Source organism: Labrus mixtus, chromosome 19 (genome assembly GCF_963584025.1).
Source record: "Labrus mixtus chromosome 19, fLabMix1.1, whole genome shotgun sequence".
Taxonomy (NCBI): domain Eukaryota; kingdom Metazoa; phylum Chordata; class Actinopteri; order Labriformes; family Labridae; genus Labrus; species Labrus mixtus.
Genome location: NC_083630.1, coordinates 15173092 through 15191617, shown reverse-complemented (window position 1 = coordinate 15191617; position 18526 = coordinate 15173092). Strand labels below are relative to the sequence as shown.

At 41.6% G+C, this 18526-nt stretch overlaps 2 protein-coding genes and 1 non-coding gene across 3 annotated transcripts; all 3 read left to right on the top strand.

Moving 5' to 3' along the window:
- Positions 1-9: 9 nt before the first annotated feature.
- LOC132994120 (glycine--tRNA ligase-like) lies at positions 10-8801 on the top strand. Its single transcript, XM_061064284.1, has 17 exons — positions 10-298; positions 657-758; positions 1690-1792; positions 1882-2023; positions 2429-2517; positions 3336-3412; positions 3501-3646; positions 3751-3900; positions 3995-4157; positions 4600-4764; positions 4945-5053; positions 5171-5315; positions 5423-5508; positions 5628-5737; positions 6314-6407; positions 6524-6714; positions 8298-8801. Exons 1-17 carry the CDS (start codon positions 41-43, stop codon positions 8421-8423), a joined length of 2256 nt encoding a protein of 751 aa, XP_060920267.1. The 5' UTR covers positions 10-40; the 3' UTR covers positions 8424-8801.
- LOC132994716 (small nucleolar RNA SNORA84) lies at positions 2188-2322 on the top strand. Its single transcript, XR_009676737.1, has one exon. It is a non-coding gene; the product is annotated as a small nucleolar RNA SNORA84 (small nucleolar RNA).
- A 1224-nt stretch (positions 8802-10025) lies between the features above and the next one.
- LOC132994129 (glycine--tRNA ligase-like) lies at positions 10026-17810 on the top strand. The gene is made up of 17 exons (XM_061064294.1): positions 10026-10187; positions 10779-10880; positions 10969-11071; positions 11168-11309; positions 11439-11527; positions 12633-12709; positions 12820-12965; positions 13062-13211; positions 13305-13467; positions 14621-14785; positions 14878-14986; positions 15969-16113; positions 16237-16322; positions 16406-16515; positions 16625-16718; positions 17257-17447; positions 17549-17810. The coding sequence occupies exons 1-17, from the start codon at positions 10143-10145 to the stop codon at positions 17660-17662; spliced, it is 2031 nt and encodes a 676-aa protein (XP_060920277.1). The 5' UTR covers positions 10026-10142; the 3' UTR covers positions 17663-17810.
- Positions 17811-18526: the final 716 nt, after the last annotated feature.

Here is an 18526-nt window from a genome sequence, read left to right as displayed (position 1 = left end):
CCAGAGATTTCATCATTCTTCTCTCGCATTACGGCGGTCCATGCTTCGTAGCGCAGCATCAGCACTGCTGAGGACCAGCACTGAGTTTACCGCCCTCTGCCCGGTGTCCACGGTCCGGTTTGTTCGGCAGTCGCTGCGCTACGCACCGAACAACAGATCTTTTTCGACGTCGGCGTGCTTGTGTAAGAAGAAGAAGGAGAAGAAGAGAAGCCTGTGGCTGCAGCTGGCGGAAGGACAAACCATGGACGGCAACATCGAAGAGATTCTCGCCCCTTTGAGGCTTGCTGTTAAAGAACAGGTGACATTTCTTATGTCTAGATAGTTGAAGATTTGGACTGCGGCTGCTTGGTTGTGATTATATATCTGTTTATTGCCCATAAGTCTGACTGCAGCATGTTAGCTTTGCACGGCTAACCCGACCGGCGTCTCCTTCTGCAGCCGTCAATGAATGAGGGCAGCTAACTGCTAAAGCTACCTTACAGTCATGTATGCGCCGTTTGCCACGTTTCAGTCTGCTGCCTGCTGCAGGGTGGGGTTAAGAGGAGAGGCCAAGTCAACTCTGCTGCCAAAAACATCAAATCAGCTGATTTTTCTCTCTAAACGTGTTGAGACTTGAGTTGTTCAATGACAGGTTTAAAGACTCCTCTCTGTTTCAGGGGGAGCTGGTGCGTCAGATGAAACAGGATGGAGTTCCTGATGTGGATGTTACTAAAGCTGTGGCAGAGCTGAAAGCAAGGAAGAGAACTCTGGAGGCCAAGGTGAGTGCGCTTTAACATTTGAATTGTAATGTGTAAGGGATTATAAACCTTATATTCTCTGCAAGTATGTTGAAGAAATACAAATGACACATTTTGCATTTTGGTAGATTACCACCAAATGCTTGCTGCAAGCATTTGGTGGTCCTCCTATCTCTGCGGATGCTGTGGTTAAGGCAAGGCTCCAGGTGAGGTGGGACAGGTGGTTGAATGGAGGCAAACAGGTTTTGCCTGTCGGGAGTTAAACGCATCCAACGTGGATTTGTTTGTTTTATTTAAAGACAGTGGTTCGTCATCTTTTCCTTTTTTTTATTTGATAAGAAGTGTTGGGATTGAAATATCCAAATCAAATCATCAATGGACCGTGTTGATTTCTTCGAGCTAAAGCTTCCGCATTCATCCCTCGAGTGACTTTTCTAAACAATATTGGGTTTGTTAAAATCGGTCACCACAACGGGGTTAAGAGCTTTCAAACTGAGGCGTCTCCTACAGTGTGTATGTTGATTCTGGTATATTTGATGTCGGTCCCACATCGGGTTAAAATGTCTTTTGGTTTGGTACTAATCTGATGTTTTCTAAATCAAAACGGTTGCAAAAATGTGTCTGCGTTTTAGCAATCTAGTTTCCCTTTGTAGAGCTGTCAAACACATTTCAAAGTCTTGTGATAGAGGACAGCGGAACAGTCTCACACAGTGTCTGTCCGCCTCAAAACGTAGTGTTGAACGTGCTCTGCTGTGTTTGTTCACGTCAAGATGTTGACCTGCACTTCAAAGTGACACAACATGGCAAGTTGACAATTACGAGTCTCAACTTTCGTTATCTGTTACTTCAAGGATGAGAATGCTGTTCCATGTTCTTTTTACATGAATCCTGGTTATCCATCGCAACTCCAACGTGAGAAAAAAAACTGTTTTTAATGTTTATCTCACTGCAGGAACTGTCATTACAACCCAAAGATGACATCGTCGACAGAACCAAGATGGAGGACACCCTTAAGAGGCGATTCTTTTATGACCAGGCCTTTGCCATCTACGGAGGTAATGCTTATTTTCTAAAATGAAGATTTCCCTTGATGCCAAGATTACTGCCCGAAAGAGTCTTTGAACATGCGATAATTCCCCCTCAGGTGTGAGTGGCCTGTACGACTTCGGCCCTGTGGGCTGTGCCCTGAAGAACAACATCCTGCAAGCATGGAGACAGCACTTCATCCAGGAGGAGCAGATCCTGGAGATCGACTGCACCATGCTGACCCCCGAGCCCGTCCTCAAGTAAGCACCCTGTGATGGTTTGTCCACTGATACGGAGGACATTACAGCAGACCGTAAGATGTGTAAAATGAATACAACAACATCATCATGTCACGTCCCTTTATAAGTTATGCACAGCTGTTAGTCAGTGTTTATGCTAACTCTAAGAGCTGCTGGATAGAGTTGCCTGGTGGTTCCTTGAGTCAGCTAACAAGTGCTGAACTTTGGGTTTTTGTTAACAGGCAAATATTGATTCTGCGATTTTATGCATGGAAGCTGCCACTTTAGCATCCTTCCATAGCCCGGTCGCAGATACACTGTTTGGATTAAATTACAATTTTATGAGACTTTTCTTCTTCTTTTTTTTTTTTTTTTAAATGTCTTGATAAATCAGCGTTCTTGTGTCTCCCCCCCCCCCCCCCCCAGGACATCAGGTCATGTGGAAAAATTCGCTGACTACATGGTGAAAGATGTGAAGAATGGTGAATGCTTCAGGGCAGATCACCTCCTCAAAGGTACGTCTTGTATACGGGCTTCTGTGGCTCAGTGGTGCAGTCGGTCGTCTCTCATCCGGGAGGTTGCGGGGGTTAGATCGCCTGCTCCTGTAGTCACGTGTGGGAGTGTCCTCGGGCAAATTGCAAATCGCTCCCTCTGCACGGCCAAGCGGTGTGTGTGGATGGTGTGAGTGTGACAGCCTCGGCTATCAGGTGTGTGAATGTGGTCTGAATGGGTCAAAGTTTTCCACAGCTTCCAGATGAGTCACCTTAAAAAAATAACCTCCAGGAGAGGTCGCTGTCAGGTTTTTTTTTTCTTCCTCTTGTTTTATTCATGAGATTCTGCAGAGGAAAGGATGCGTACAGTCCAGATTTGTCAGAGGCTGCTGCTGCTGCTGCTGCTGCTGCTGGTTGGCTATGCTCGCTCGAGTATCCCCCTTTGTGCCTAAGGGGCAAAGTGAAGTGGCCAGGCCAGCTGAAATCACACAGGGCTTTCTAAGAACAACACGCGGCTAGAATCACAGCTACTGGAGCTATGCCAAGAAGCTGGGAGGGACATCTGTGAAATGTGCAGAAAAAGTCAGTTCCTGAAAGACTTGTCTAAGATGGCAAAAATAAATGTCATAGTGTCACTTGAAGATGTCATGCAAGGGGGAAAAAAATAGCGTTATATAATATCTGTGATGCCAATACAACATCTCTAACCTACCATCCTGCAGATTATATCCCAGCTAGTATTGCTCAAAGTTATCCTAGTGTTTGATTTGTTGGTAGTTTTCAACTGAGCGCTACCGCAGTTGTTTGTGAGAGCATTGTTTGAATGTGTTTGTGTCCTACAGCTCATCTCCAGAAGCTGATGTCAGATAAGAAATGTGCCGCGGAGAAGAAGGCGGAAATGGAGGAAGTCGTCACTCAGGTCAGTGTTGGACAAAATGACAAAATGCTGCTCTGGACTTTGTTTAAAGGAATTCCACCTCATTCATTCCTGTCTAATATTCTCTCAGATGGACAACTACACCCAGCAGGAACTGACCGATCTGTTTGTGAAATACAACGTCAAGTCTCCTACCACAGGAAATGACCTCACAGCTCCCATCTCCTTCAACCTGATGTTCCAGACGTCCATCGGACCAGGCGGGAACATGCCAGGGTAAAATGTCGAGTAGTGCTGCAGATAAATCGCTCTTGTTCGTTCGTGCTGTTTTTTTTGTTTTTTTTTAACTTTTGACTGATTGATTCAATCTTCTCCTGCAGCTATCTGAGGCCTGAAACCGCTCAGGGAATCTTCCTCAACTTCAAACGTCTATTGGAGTTCAACCAAGGGAAACTGCCCTTTGCCGCTGCTCAAATAGGAAACTCTTTCAGGAACGAGATCTCTCCCCGCTCTGGACTCATCCGCGTCAGGTGAGAGATCCAGCGCGTTGCACGTTTTCGCTGCCTTTTGAGAGTTTACGCCCCTTTTTTTATCCAAACGTGACTCGTGATTCTCTCCACGCAGGGAGTTCACCATGGCAGAGATCGAGCACTTTGTGGATCCAAACGAGAAAGTCCACCCTAAATTCTCCAACGTGGCCGACCTGATGATCATTTTGTACTCCTCAAAGGCTCAGACCAGTGGGCAGTCTGCACAGATCATGAGGCTTGGAGACGCTGTGGAGCAGGTCGGAGACACAACATCAGCTTGTTTGTTTGGTCTATGTAAACATGTTTACATTGAAGTATAATGGGTGAATCACTACATAAACATATTAGGATAATGTAAAAAAAAAAATGTGATCGATTAGATAATTTTAGAGATTTGTCAATTTTTGAACGTGTCTAGTCAGAAAATATTTCATACAGTAGATACAATGTTCTGTATTTTGAGCATTTCCGAACGTTGATTTTACTCTCTAAAATGAGATTAGGAATTTATTGTTTTTGCATTTTTGAAACTACAAATTTAAACAATGAAAATCCATTGGAAATGTGATAAATATGATATTGATTCAAACTGCCCAGCTGTAGCGTTGGGCCGTGTAACGTAATGCTCTCGAGCTGATTTGATTTAATTTAATTTGGCGATGTTGCATTTTGAAGTGGGTTGTTTCTTCCTTCATCTAGGGAGTGATCAATAACTCCGTCCTGGGATACTTCATCGGGAGAATCTACCTCTACCTTACTAAAGTCGGTGTCGCCAAAGAAAAGCTGCGCTTCCGTCAGCACATGGACAACGAGATGGCTCACTACGCCTGTGACTGCTGGGACGCTGAAACCAAAACCTCCTACGTATGTTCTCTTCCAGGGTTTCCTGTCTTCTGATCTGAAGCCCTTTTCAGACTGCTTTTTTTCCCCTCATCACATCTTTGCACATTCATATTAAGATTGAACGCGAAAATGTCACTGGGGTGTAAATGTGGCGGCTTGAATTCACACTTAATACTAAAACTGAATGTTTGTCTCTCAAAGGGCTGGATCGAGATTGTGGGCTGTGCCGACCGATCCTGCTACGATCTCAAATGTCATGCACGAGCTACGAAGGTCCCTCTGGTCGCTGAGAAGCCCCTTAAAGAACCCATATCCTTAAGCAGCCGCATCACTTCACAATGAAAACACCAATCTGTATTCCAGACATAATAATGAGCACCCTAATGTCTTGTTAGTCCTCGTTTATTCTCCTTAACTTGTCCACACAAAGTTGTAAACGTCGTCCAGTTTGAGCCCAACAAAGGAGCTCTGGGGAAGGCGTATAAGAAGGATGCAAAAATAGCGACGGAGTATCTGTCCATGTGTGACGAGTGCTTCATCACAGAACAGGAGCAGCTGCTCAATGAGACTGGGTGAGTGCAGTTAACCACAGTCGTGATGACATTGTGTGGGACTACTGTCAGGTTTTTTTTCATTTGCCTCACGGTCACTGTCTTATTTTTTTTTTATGGCTCCACAGAGAGTTCACCATCGAGACCGAGGGTAAGACGTTCAAACTCACAAAGGACATGGTCAGCGTGAAGCGATTCCAGAAGACTCTGCATGGTGAGATCTACTTTGAAGTCTTATTACTGTTTGGTAGGAATGTGTGTTTTTTTTTCCACTTAAGGCACTTGGAGCATTCTATAACACACTGTCTCTGTCTCTGTCTCTGTCGTCCACAGTGGAGGAAGTTGTTCCTAATGTTATCGAGCCATCTTTTGGCATTGGTAGGATCATGTACACCATCTTTGAGCACACATTCCAGGTCAGAGAAGGTGACGAACAAAGAACGGTAAGCAGATGGCCTTAATCGACAAATATATATATTCAGCTTAGGTTGGGTGGTTTTATGATATTACTGCCATTTCTGTCCATGCAATCTGCCATCTTAACATTGTTATGCAGACTTTACTGAGCTGCTATGAATTATAGTTTTTGGATGTATTAAGTTTCCCTTTTGATCTTAATTTAAGGATTTTCTTCATTACTGAAAAGTAAAAGCTCTACCATGTCTTACCTGAAGCATCTCATGTCTCATAGTATGAATGAATTGATTCAATCAGTAGGAGGGTTCAGCTTTAAGGAACAATGTGAAAGCTTTGTGTAATTTGTCCTTTTGGCTTAATGCCTTGGAGGATGAATGTGCTGATATTAAGGTGTGTTCAGGTGCTGATAAGTAGGAGTTAATAATTAACAACAAAGTGTTCTTGAGTGACTTTGATAAAAGTTTCTAAAAGCTTATAAATATCCACAATTGTTCATAATGAAAGGTCTAGAAAAGTTAGAATAGTTTTTTTTGTATTTGTGTCATGATGAAGTGTTTCCTCTGCCGTTTGTCTTTAAATCTCTTCTCTCTTCTTCTCTACAGTACTTTAGCTTCCCCGCTACTGTAGCTCCCTACAAATGTTCCGTCCTGCCCTTGAGTCAAAACCAGGAATTCGTGCCTTTCGTTAAAGAGCTGTGTAAGTTCCTACATAATTACAGCGTACATAATCTATTTCTGTCAGCGAGGAGGGTAAACGTCATGTGCCTCTGCTCCGGGGTTTGGTAACCATCTTTCTCTCTCTCTCTCTCTCAGCTGAGGCGATGACTAAAAACGGCGTGTCCCACAAAGTGGACGACTCTTCAGGATCCATCGGGAGGCGCTACGCCAGGACGGATGAGATCGGGGTGGCGTTTGGCATCACCATCGACTTCGACACCGTGAACAAGACGCCTCACACAGCCACGCTGAGAGACCGGGACTCCATGAGGCAGATCAGGGCTGAGGTACACCACAACTTTTCTTTGTGTAGTATGAACACATCAGAGATCTTCCTCAGGGTCCTTAGATCCTGTCATTTTTTTTTTTTTTTTTGTTTTGTGTTGTTTTTTACGTGCCCCAAAACGATGCAGGTAAAAGTGCGTTCTGTTTTAATGCCACTGAAGTGTGGAACTGTGTTTCTGGAAATGAACAGATTTCTCTTGTAAGGAAACTAAAGTCCTCTCTAATCTGGCTTTAAATGTAGAGGCATGTTGTAATCCAGATTTTAATTAGTATTTTTGGGGCTTTTAATGCCTTTATTTTGGAGATAGGACAGTGGATAGAGTCAGAAACTGAGGGAGAGAGAGCGAGGGGGGAACGACAAGCTGGAAAGGTTGGATTCAGACCTGGGCTCTTGAGGACTTAAGCATCTGTATATGTTGCGCATGAACCAACCGCTAAGGCTACTGTCGCTACAAGGGCTTTTAATGTGCATCTTTTATTATTTACGGTATATGTTGCTGTGTTCATTTTTTTCTGATTCATTACTCTTTTGTCTAACAGACACTTTGTGAAGTTCAATGGGCTGCATGCTTGTATGACAGTCACTAATTACAAAAGCAGAGTATAGTATAGTTTATTAAAAAAGATGCAAGACAAACTTTAGGGCACGTAAAAATGTGGAATGTAGAAAAGCAGAAAGTTGTATTTCACCCGATCATTAAATCTGTAAACTCTCACTTTGGAACATGACATCAAAGTGAGTTTCTTGAAGTGAAGTGAGATTTTCCATTTTGATTTGACTGTTCTCACAGACGGCTGGATAAAGATACGTGGAAAATTAACAGGCGCACAGTGTTTTCACTTCCGTTTTGACCCGACACTCAAAGCTGTTGAATTGATTTTCACTTTCAAAATGACTCCATCATTTGAAAAGAACCCTGACCCAATCTAACCACAGCCATAGTCCTATATGTGCTTCCATAGATTAATTCACCCCGGAAATGTGCCGCTTTATAAATCATAACTTGGGCATGCAGGGTGATTAAAAATGTAATAGAAAGTGGTTTATGCTGAGTGTTAATTTTGACCACTAGATGGAGCCAGATGCTCCGTCACTACTGAGAGGCTCTCTGGGAAATCTCTGTTAACACTAGAGAAAAACAAACCCTGCTCATACAGAAACAGAGAAGTTTGCGGACAGTAGTTCTAACTGCACATAAAAACAATAAGACGGCTTCACATGAACAAACATTGACTTCATTTAGCCAGAATTCAGGCTTGGTAAGTGGGTAATTGGCATATGACTGTAAAGGTGAATAAATACATTAAGCCTTAATTACATACAGGAAGTATGACGAGCCTTTTTCAAGGTCCATTCATTATAGCCTATACTCCATGTGGAATGTAGAAAAGCAGAAAGTTGTATTTCACCCGATCATTAAATCTGTAGACTCTTCAAAAACAGACCTTAGTAGAAAAACAAATCATTACTTCTTAAGACACAGTTTTTAAACAAACATGTTCATCGTACACAGCAGGATGTCAGCTGTAGTAAATAAACCTTTTAACACAATCATATAAACTTTTTTTTTTTTTCTCTCCTCAGGTCAGCGAGTTGCCTGTGATTATTCGGGATTTGGCTAACGGAACAATGAGCTGGGCAGAAGTGGAGAGCAAGTTCCCCATCTTTGAAGGACAGGAGACCAGCAAGAAGGACACAGTTGAAGAGTAAAACTCCCTCGTCTGCCTCTCACCCATGAAAACCCACAGACTTGTTATGCATCACCAGGAAGAAAATTGAAATTGTATTGTGATAAGCTACAGTGGTGCACCAAACCCTCTCTGTGTTCTGCACTGCTGCAATCACTAACATGTCATGTATTCATCATATCTAACAGGTGTGGAAAGCTTGCACAGGACTGATGTTTCTGTCATCAGAGACTTTTTTTTTTCATCCATTTATGACAATGTGGAAATGTTTTAAAAGGGAGGACATGTAATCAGGTCATCAGTGGAACGAGGCCTCAGCCATTCCAGTTTTCAGGCAGATTGAATTGAGATGTGAAAACAGTTTCAATAAAAACAACCAGCACTTACTGGACACAGGCAACACATGTTTCTATCACGTCTGCAGAGCTTCCAGATGAGGGACACACAAACACAATAGTTCAAATAAAAGAAGGAACCTGAAAATGTAAAATTAGGAATCATGAACAGCTGGTCTCCTGTCCTAACCGCAAAATAGGAACATGACATGAAAGTGAGTTAAATCTGTAAACTCTCGCTTTGGAACATGACATCAAAGTGAGTTTCTTGAAGTGAAGTGAGATTTTCCATTTTGATTTGACTGTTCTCACAGACGGCTGGATAAAGATACGTGGAAAATTAACAGGCGCACAATGTTTTCACTTTCACTTTGACCCGACACTCAAAGCTGTTGAATTGATTTTCACTTTCAAAATGACTCCATCATTTGAAAAGAACCCTGACCCAATCTAACCACAGCCATAGTCCTATATGTGCTTCCATAGATTAATTCACCCCGGAAATGTGTGCCGCTTTATAAATCATAACTTGGGCATGCAGGGTGATTAAAAATGTAATAGAAAGTGGTTTATACTGAGTGTTAATTTTGACCACTAGATGGAGCCAGATGCTCCGTCACTACTGAGAGGCTCTCTGGGAAATCTCTGTTAACACTAGAGAAAAACAAACCCTGCTCATACAGAAACAGAGAAGTTTGCAGACAGTAGTTCTAACTGCACATAAAAACAATAAGACGGCTTCATATGAACAAACATTGACTTCATTTAGCCAGAATTCAGGCTTGGTAAGTGGGTAATTGGCATATGACTGTAAAGGTGAATAAATACATTTTTTTAAAGAAGGGTTAAGCCTTTATTACATACAGGAAGTATGGTGAGTCTATTTCAAGGTCCTTTCATTGTAGCCTATACTCCTTAAAGTTTGTTTTGCATTATTTTCTTGCAACTGCCATGTGTCCAAATCCAGATGAATAACCGGGTCTCTGTTGAAGTTCTGCTGTCTGATGTTTACACAAGTAGGAGTGAGAGGGGAAAGGGGTCACACAGGGGTCCCAAAAACTCATTGTCAACCCAGGACCATCCGCTGGTTTAATGTGGCCATGCTGGATGCGTGATCTGATAAGGGACATGTTCAGTCTCTACAGAAAGGCCAACACCCATAGGAGCCCCAGTAGAATAAAAGTTTAGTGTGCGCTTCCTGGATGATGCAACTAAAAGCCCTGGTTTCAGACTGGCGTACAATACAGTATGTACAGAGACACGCGCCTCCCCTTCTTCCCCCCTTTTCTCCTCCTCTTGAAGGAAAGAAACAGCTCTTAAACAAAACCAGAAGTCGACAGTCTTCTAACCCAGATCCTCGTCTGGCTGCGGTGGGAGCGCTGCAGGGAGCTTGAATACGTGTCAACATGGAAGAAGTGCTGGCGCCTTTGAGGGAGGCTGTGAGGGAACAGGTGAGATACAAGTAACACACCTGCAGAGAGCTACTTGGCGAAAGCAAAGCTGGACAGTGTACAGCATGCAGATACTTCGAACGATGTCCTGGTGACTGGAGAGTTTCAGCACTTTTAGAGAGTGCATATTGCGATAAACATGATCAAACAAGAGAGCTTATTTGCAAATATGTCTGCGTTTAAGATCCTCAAATAGTCATTTGGACACAGAAATAACACAACCGATTTGAATTGTTGCATCAAGTTAACATTTTACAAATAGTATTGAGCTTCTCAGCTTGTGTTCATCATGATTGAAACAAATGTCACAATCTTTAAAGAAATATCTGATTGTCGTCTGGCTACAGTGTGCAGCCGGTTTCAAACCGTCTGATGTGTAATATATAGATTCAACAATACAAAACCTACTGTTATCTCTTAGTTAAAATGTACATATATATATATATTAAGGGATATGTATGCAATAAATAAAAAAGGATTTCGAAGTACAATAATTACAAACTCAATACGAAGAAATGATTATGTTAACTGGTATGGTGTTGTGTGAGAATATGTCTGACAAGAAAGCTAAAGAATGATATTCCTCCTCAGGGTGATCTGGTGCATCAGTTGAAGGGAAAAGGCGCCACAGAGCAGGAGATGAGCAAAGCTATCTCAGAACTGAAAGCCAGAAAGAAGATCCTTGAAGCAAAGGTCGAAGTCTTACAACAGAGGAAATCTTTTGGTTCCACTTTCTATATGCGTCATATTGACCTGTACTCCTTCACCCTCACATGTGTAGGAGCTCGCGCTGCAGCCTAAAGATGACACAGTGGACAGAGTGAAGATGGAGGACACCTTGAAGAGGAGGTTTTTCTACGATCAGGCCTTTGCCATTTATGGAGGTAAAAAAAAAAAAAAAAAGACTGTAGTTGAATTCACAGAGATCACACACTATTATTTCAATGCACAGACTCCTCACTGACGGGTTTGTTTCTCAGGTGTGAGTGGCCTGTATGACTTCGGCCCTGTGGGTTGTGCCCTGAAAAACAACATCCTGCAGGTGTGGAGGCAACACTTCATCCACGAGGAGCAGATACTGGAGATCGACTGCACTATGCTGACTCCAGAGCCTGTTCTCAAGTAGGTGCCAAAAAACTTAGAGTAAGAGTAACAATTATTTGAGATTCTTCATCCCAACTTTTCTTTACTGAAGAAATGCAAATATAAGTCGAATGAGATTCGTCGGTAAAGCTTGCCTTCTCCCTGCAGGACGTCCGGCCATGTGGATAAATTCGCTGACTACATGGTGAAAGATGCCAAGACGGGGGAATGCTACCGCGCTGATCACCTCCTCAAAGGTGACTTTGTCCTCCAGCATTTTGTCTTTCAAAGGATTTAAATGAGCCGTGTTCAGCACCCCCCTTGAGCTTTCCATTATTTACCTTAATTCCTAGAAAGGTGTCAGATTTCACACCTAAAGAGCACGTTGACCAGAAAAAGTATACGTTTATCATTACTATTCATTGTGTACTTGTATCGTGCACTGCATAAATTAGAATAACCCTTGGTAAATACATTTCAACACATCTAGATTTTGGGGATATTTTCCCTCTTTTGAAATACGTCTCTGCAGATCAGCTTGTGTGCAGGTTGTTACCTGCCTTACTGGTTGCACCTTCTCAGGGAGTTGTAGTTAAATGGGGGATGGGGAGCAGGGCAGGAGTTCAGGAGCCATGGGTGACTGGTTTTTCAGGTGTTCCTTATTCCAGAGTGTGTATGTGCACTCATGTACACGCTGAGTATGTAAGATGTATAGTGACATAATAAGTTCATTTTACATCGTGTAGAGACACATTAGGAGAGGAAGATGAAAGTGCTGACGTGGGACTTTTTATGTCTTTACTCCATAGTTTAAAAAAAGGAAATTATCACTATTGTCACTCATTAATAGTAATACATAAAATCAAGATTAAAAAAAAGTCACAAAATAGTTTTTATATATCCACTTCCATTTTTTTTCTTCTTTTTTTTTTTTTTTTTACGTTTTTTGATTTCTGGTAGTCAGACATCAATCTGAGTGTGTGCTTTAAAGACACAAATGAGTGATCACATGAATGTATAATGTTCCAGACGAAGACAGAATCAATTCAAAGATCATTCTCCAAAGACTGTGGCTTTTTAAAAAAAAATAGATATTCATTTATGATGCTGCTGCTTGGTGAATATTTACCAATTTCTATTTTTTTTTAGCTGCCTTTTCCAGCTGTTTGATGTAGATTCATTGTTAAATTACCCGTCTGGTTCTTTTTTGGCCAAAGCAAACAATTTCAAGGAATATAAAGAACGAGCCCTCACACAATAAATATGATAATGCTTAGACTTTTGTGATCGGAACTTGTCACACAGAGTCTATTTGTTTGTTTGTATCACTGTAACAGCTGTCTAACTTTTGTTTCCTCACAGCTCACTTGAAAAAACTGATGTCTGATGAGAAATGTGCGGCAGAGAAGGTGACTGAGATGGATGATGTCATCACTCAGGTGAGAGTTTGACACTCAGTCAAAGCACATGACATCACATCTGAAGAGGCTGGATACGGGGATAAATGCTTGCATGGAAATCATTTTCTGATGTTTTCTTTCTCCGCTAGATGGACAACTACACCCAGCAGGAGCTATCAGATCTGTTTGTGAAATACAACGTCAAGTCTCCCTCGACAGGAAATGACCTCACAGCTCCCATCTCCTTCAACCTGATGTTCAAGACGTCCATCGGACCAGGCGGGAACACCCCCGGGTACTGATCCGTCAAGCAAACATTGGTCTCAAGTGTTTTATATTTAATAAAATGTTTGATGTATTAAAGTTGTGTTAAATGTTTATCTCTATGCAGCTATCTGAGGCCTGAAACAGCTCAGGGAATGTTCCTCAATTTCAAACGCCTACTGGAGTTTAACCAGGGAAGACTTCCCTTTGGGGCCGCTCAGATCGGTAACTCCTTCAGGAACGAGATCTCTCCACGCTCTGGCCTCATCCGTGTCAGGTATTCAGACACTCCAACTGTTTCATTTTAAATGAACTGCATGTTCTACACAGTACAACAATACGGTGAGATTTACGCTTCAACTGCTTGCAGGGAGTTCACCATGGCTGAGATCGAGCACTTTGTGGACCCAAACGACAAGGTGCACCCAAAATTCTCAAACGTCGCAGACCTGGAGATCATGTTGTTCTCCTCCAAGGCTCAGACCAGTGGCCAGTCTGCACAGATCATGAGGCTTGGGGACGCTGTGGAGCAGGTTAGATATCATTTACTTGACTTCTTATGGTACACTATGAGTGTATTTAATATCAGTCCTGGAAAGATGCCTGGACTGATGCTGATAAGAGTTCTTGTTCAAAGTTAAAACCCTCACTCAGTTATATGAACCTTTAATGCCATATCAAGGGGGAGAAATGAAGGATGTTATTTTGAACTTCACAACATTAAAAGTGTGTTATCAAAAATGTCTTTTTAGCGAACGGTTGTGATTATACAGTATAATGTTTTGCAGCTTGAACAGGAAATTTGTTTATGAATTAAACTAACAGAAATGGAGTTTGAATTATTTTTTAGTTTATTATCTAAGCACAGATAAGGGTAAGGAAGATTTTCTGTTAGATTGATTAGGCATCTTAATAAAAATATTTAAATATAAAAAAGGAATCTGTGGTACCAATAGTTTGGAAATGAATATGTTGCTGTCATTTGATTTCTTTTCAGGATCATTCATTGTAATAGCACCCTAAATTACTTTTAAAGAATAGAAAATAACTTTAAGAGTAGATGTCCAGCAGATGTCCAAAAAACAAAGCTGTCCCTCAGTGCACCGCTTCCCTTCCTCCCTCACCTTTCCCTCGGTGTTACGACCATGTGCAGCTGTTTCTACCACTGGTCTCCACTCAGATATACAGCCCAATTCGGTTCTTAAACCTTTGAAGTATTTCGTAACAAAACTAATTATTTTCTCTGGTTTTTCTTGAATTTCTTTGTGATGTGATGAAACCCCACAAATTTAGACCCTACGAACAGCATCCCTGAGTGGGCGGGGCCATCTCTCTTTTCCCTCGCGGTGTTAGGGCTAACGGTTGGACAGGGTTGGGTAAACGTAACTGAAACATGTTTGAGCCTCTGAGAGAAACATAAACAAACTGAAGGAACCGCCGTCCCGTCAGCATGAACACAGATCTGAGAACAAAAAGCCCTGAGGGACTTTGACTTCACTCTTTTTAGTCAGTAGTCATCTATATGTAGTTTATATTTGATATTTGTAATAATAGTGTTTAAACTGTTGGATATAATACCTTTAAGGGAATTTTTACATGACTAAATATTACAAAAGTGATCCTTACTGATGTATTTCTTGAACCTTCATCATGAATATATCTTGAAATGTCTTTCTTTTGCTACAGGGAGTGATAAACAATTCAGTGCTGGGTTACTTCATTGGAAGAATCTACCTCTACCTCACCAAAGTGGGCCTGTCCAAAGATAAAGTGCGTTTCCGTCAGCACATGGAGAATGAGATGGCTCACTACGCATGTGACTGTTGGGATGCCGAGTCCAAAACCTCCTATGTAAGCCCTTTTTTCTCCTTTATTGACACATACAGACTGAGATGATTCAAAGTTGAAAGAGGAGTCAGGACAGGTTGGTTTCTCTCCCTCAGGGCTGGATAGAGATTGTGGGCTGTGCTGACCGCGCCTGCTATGACCTGTCTTGTCACTCCAGAGCCACCAGGGTCCCTCTAGTGGCTGAAAAAGCCCTGAAAGAACCCATATCCTTTTGAGCAGGTAGTGGGGCTTTCACTGCAATGAAAACTGGTTATGTAATTCATGGACACAAAAAAAACAAGTTTGTCCACTGCTTTGTCTACTATTGGGAAATTTCCACCAGGAGTAGGGAGAGTTAGCTGTTTAAAATCTTAAAAGTCTCCCTTCACTCAGAAATGTGTTCTGCTTTTCGTCACAACTCCCGAATGTTTGACCTCAGCTGTACAGAATTCACCTTCATCTGTTAAAGAGAGCAAGTTTCTCTGTTTCTCTGTACTCACATTCAATCTGAAATTTGGGGAAACAAAACAATGTAGGGAATTGTTCTTGGTTTGAATATGCAACTTTCTAAAGTGGGTCTTGATCTTTGAACCCTCCTGGTCACTCACACTTGTAAAAGAAGGAAAAATCTTGTTTCCAGTTTAAAATGTCTTTTTGATTATTATTAAATATATTTGTGCTGTCGTCCAATATGCTGGAGGGGAAATCTTTAGGCAATGCATCATTTGAATCCTTTTTTGCTTGCTTTTTGTGTAGATATTTTTTTTTTTTTTTTTACAGTTTGAATGAAGACAACAGCTGTCCTGTTGCTTAATAGGCGTGTGAATCAGAGAGTTAATTACCGTCTGATATGATAAACCACATGGCCCATTATACAGATAAAATCATGATACAGCAATTTAGCAATTATTGATTCATATGAAGATACTAGGACCCGAACAATATGGGTTTTTTGGGGGCAGATACAGTTACTGATATTAGGGATGGAAAAAAAATAATCAGATACTGATATATATAGGCCAATATCTTTAAGATTGGTATACACACACATTTACTGTGTTGATCCCTCAAATACAATTATCCTACAGTTGTGGAAAAGATATAGAATGAAGACAAGATGTTCACTCAACTGGAAAGTCACACATACATCACCGCTTGACACTCTGGCAAACTAGATTCCTGTTTTACTCCTTAACTTTTCCACACAAAGTTGTGAATGTCGTCCAGTTTGATCCCAAAAGAGGACCCATCGGAACAACCTACAAAAAGGATGCAAAGCTTGTTCTGGATTACCTGGCCGTCTGTGACGAGTGCTACATCACCGATCAGGAGAAGCTTCTCAATGAAAAAGGGTGATTGAACACTGCAGTGATCACCACTGAGCGACAAACCATTCTGTATTTTCACTACGTTTTTTTTTTTGTGTATTTATATTCCAAGTAAAACCTGTGATGTTGTTGTGTTTCTGTCTGTAGGGAGTTCAGCATTGAGACAGAGGGCAGGACATTTAAACTGACCAAAGACATGGTCAGTGTGAAGAGGTTCCAGAAAACTCTGCATGGTAAGAGCTGACACCAGACCTGCCTGCTAGCTTACACTGTGACTTTCTAATGTGGGAAAATAACCCTCTCTTTTTTCCCACAGTGGAGGAGATTGTTCCCAATGTAATCGAGCCGTCCTTTGGCATCGGCAGGATCATGTACTCTATCTTCGAGCACTCGTTCCTCATCCGGCAGGGGGATGAACAGAGGACGGTGAGAAGGCTGTAAAAAAAAAAAAGAAAACGAGAGAGGACAGAGAGAGAATCATATGCTTGTTCGATGCGTTTTAATTTTCATTTCATTTGTTTGTTTTCTTATCCAGTATTTCAGCTTCCCTCCCACTGTAGCTCCATACAAATGCTCCATCCTTCCTCTGAGCCAAAACCAGGAGTTTGTGCCATTTGTCCAGCAGTTATGTGAGTCTGAAGCTAGCTTGAATACTTAAATATAATTCAGTTATGTTTTCATTAAAGTAGATTCTGGGAAACGTTTTATTACTATTGGTATTATAATTAAACCACTCCTATCTCTGACTGTTAACTATGAAGCTGGAACCAGTGTACAGTTAGCTTAGCTTAGCATGAAGACAGGAAACAGTGTTAAAAATGCTAGCTTGGTTATCATGCTAAGAAAATTAGCCAAAACCAAAACCTCTTTACTTAATTATTAACATTTTATATATTATTTCTTAATCTGTGTAAATGAGAAGTGCAATTCTAAAACAGCTCTGTTATTGGTGCGTTATTTGCTGGACTATTTCTTTAGTAGGGAGGGTTTACTACTACAGTTGTTGTCAAGTAAAAGTAAGCTAGCTGGTTAACTAGCATGGTGGCAAGAAGAATATAAACCATATTTTCCAAAATGCTAATGCTTAAGCAAGTCTATGTCAATGTTCCTAAAGATGATCTTGGAATGTGGTTCCTCATTTGTTGTCTTTTTTTCTTCTTCTTCAAGCCGAAGCAATGACTAAAAACGGCGTGTCCCACAAAGTCGACGACTCTTCAGGATCCATCGGGAGGCGCTACGCCAGGTCAGATGAGATCGGGGTGGCGTTTGGAATCACCATCGACTTCGACACCGTGAAGAAGACGCCTCAAACAGCCACGCTGAGAGACAGAGACTCCATGAGGCAGATCAGGGTCGAGGTAGAAAGATTACCGCGGCTTTAATTCACAGAATGTAAGGCTCGGACAGTTTGGTGTTTGTTGATTTATTTTTTGTTCTAATATATAAAAATATTTTTCAGGTCCTTGAGCTGCCAGGGGTCGTTCGAGATCTGGCTAACGGCATTCTGACGTGGCCCGAGGTGGAGAAGAAATACCCCATCTTTGAAGGACAGGAGAGCAGCAAGAAAGAGTGAAGGAACTACGGCTCATCTACTCTCTGCACACGGACCTCTGTGAATTTTCCATTCCAAAATAGTCGTTTTTTACAATATAAAGTTATTAAGTATTGTGAACGTAATACATTTTTTACATACAGAAATAAAGCGATTTCTTTCATTTCAAGTTGTTTATGATGGTATGATTGAGATTTCACTTAAACTGTAGGAAAACTCAAACACTCACAAACATGCTAATGAGGCTAACACAGTCCTCTGTGGCCTCCACCCTCAGGCAGTAATGCTGTCACCTGAGCAACTCTCCCTATGGATGTGAAGCACTGATGGTGTAACAGCAGGAGAAACAAACAGCCATGAATGGACTTGAGTTTCATAGACATTACTCATACATTGTGCATTGGATATTCTTCGCAAAAAATACGATTCAGTTCTTTTTACAGCGATAAACCTCTGACAATCTCTCGGCTGTATGACCATGTTGCATTTCATGAAAAAGTCAAAAAACACAGGCACATCACTTAATATGGAGTCAAAAAAAATACTAGTTATGATTCAAACAACGACTTGCAACACTATGGCTCCCAAATATGTACTTATTTATTTGCTATGTGCATTCATATCGACCGGGCTCTTCCTCAGGTGCAGGTTCAGGTGTTATTTAACACAATCATGGAGTCCTGCCCATGGGCGTGGACATCAAAATAGGGCAAATTAGTTGGCGCATTCACGACATTGTATTTTGTGTTGCTGTCACTAGACGGCACTGCATGTTGTTTCACAGCTTATTGTAGAATGTGTGTGTGTGAGAGAGAGAGAGAGAGAGAGAGAGAGAGAGAGAGAGAGAGCCATGGATGTTTGTTGGCTACAGCTCAAAATAACAAC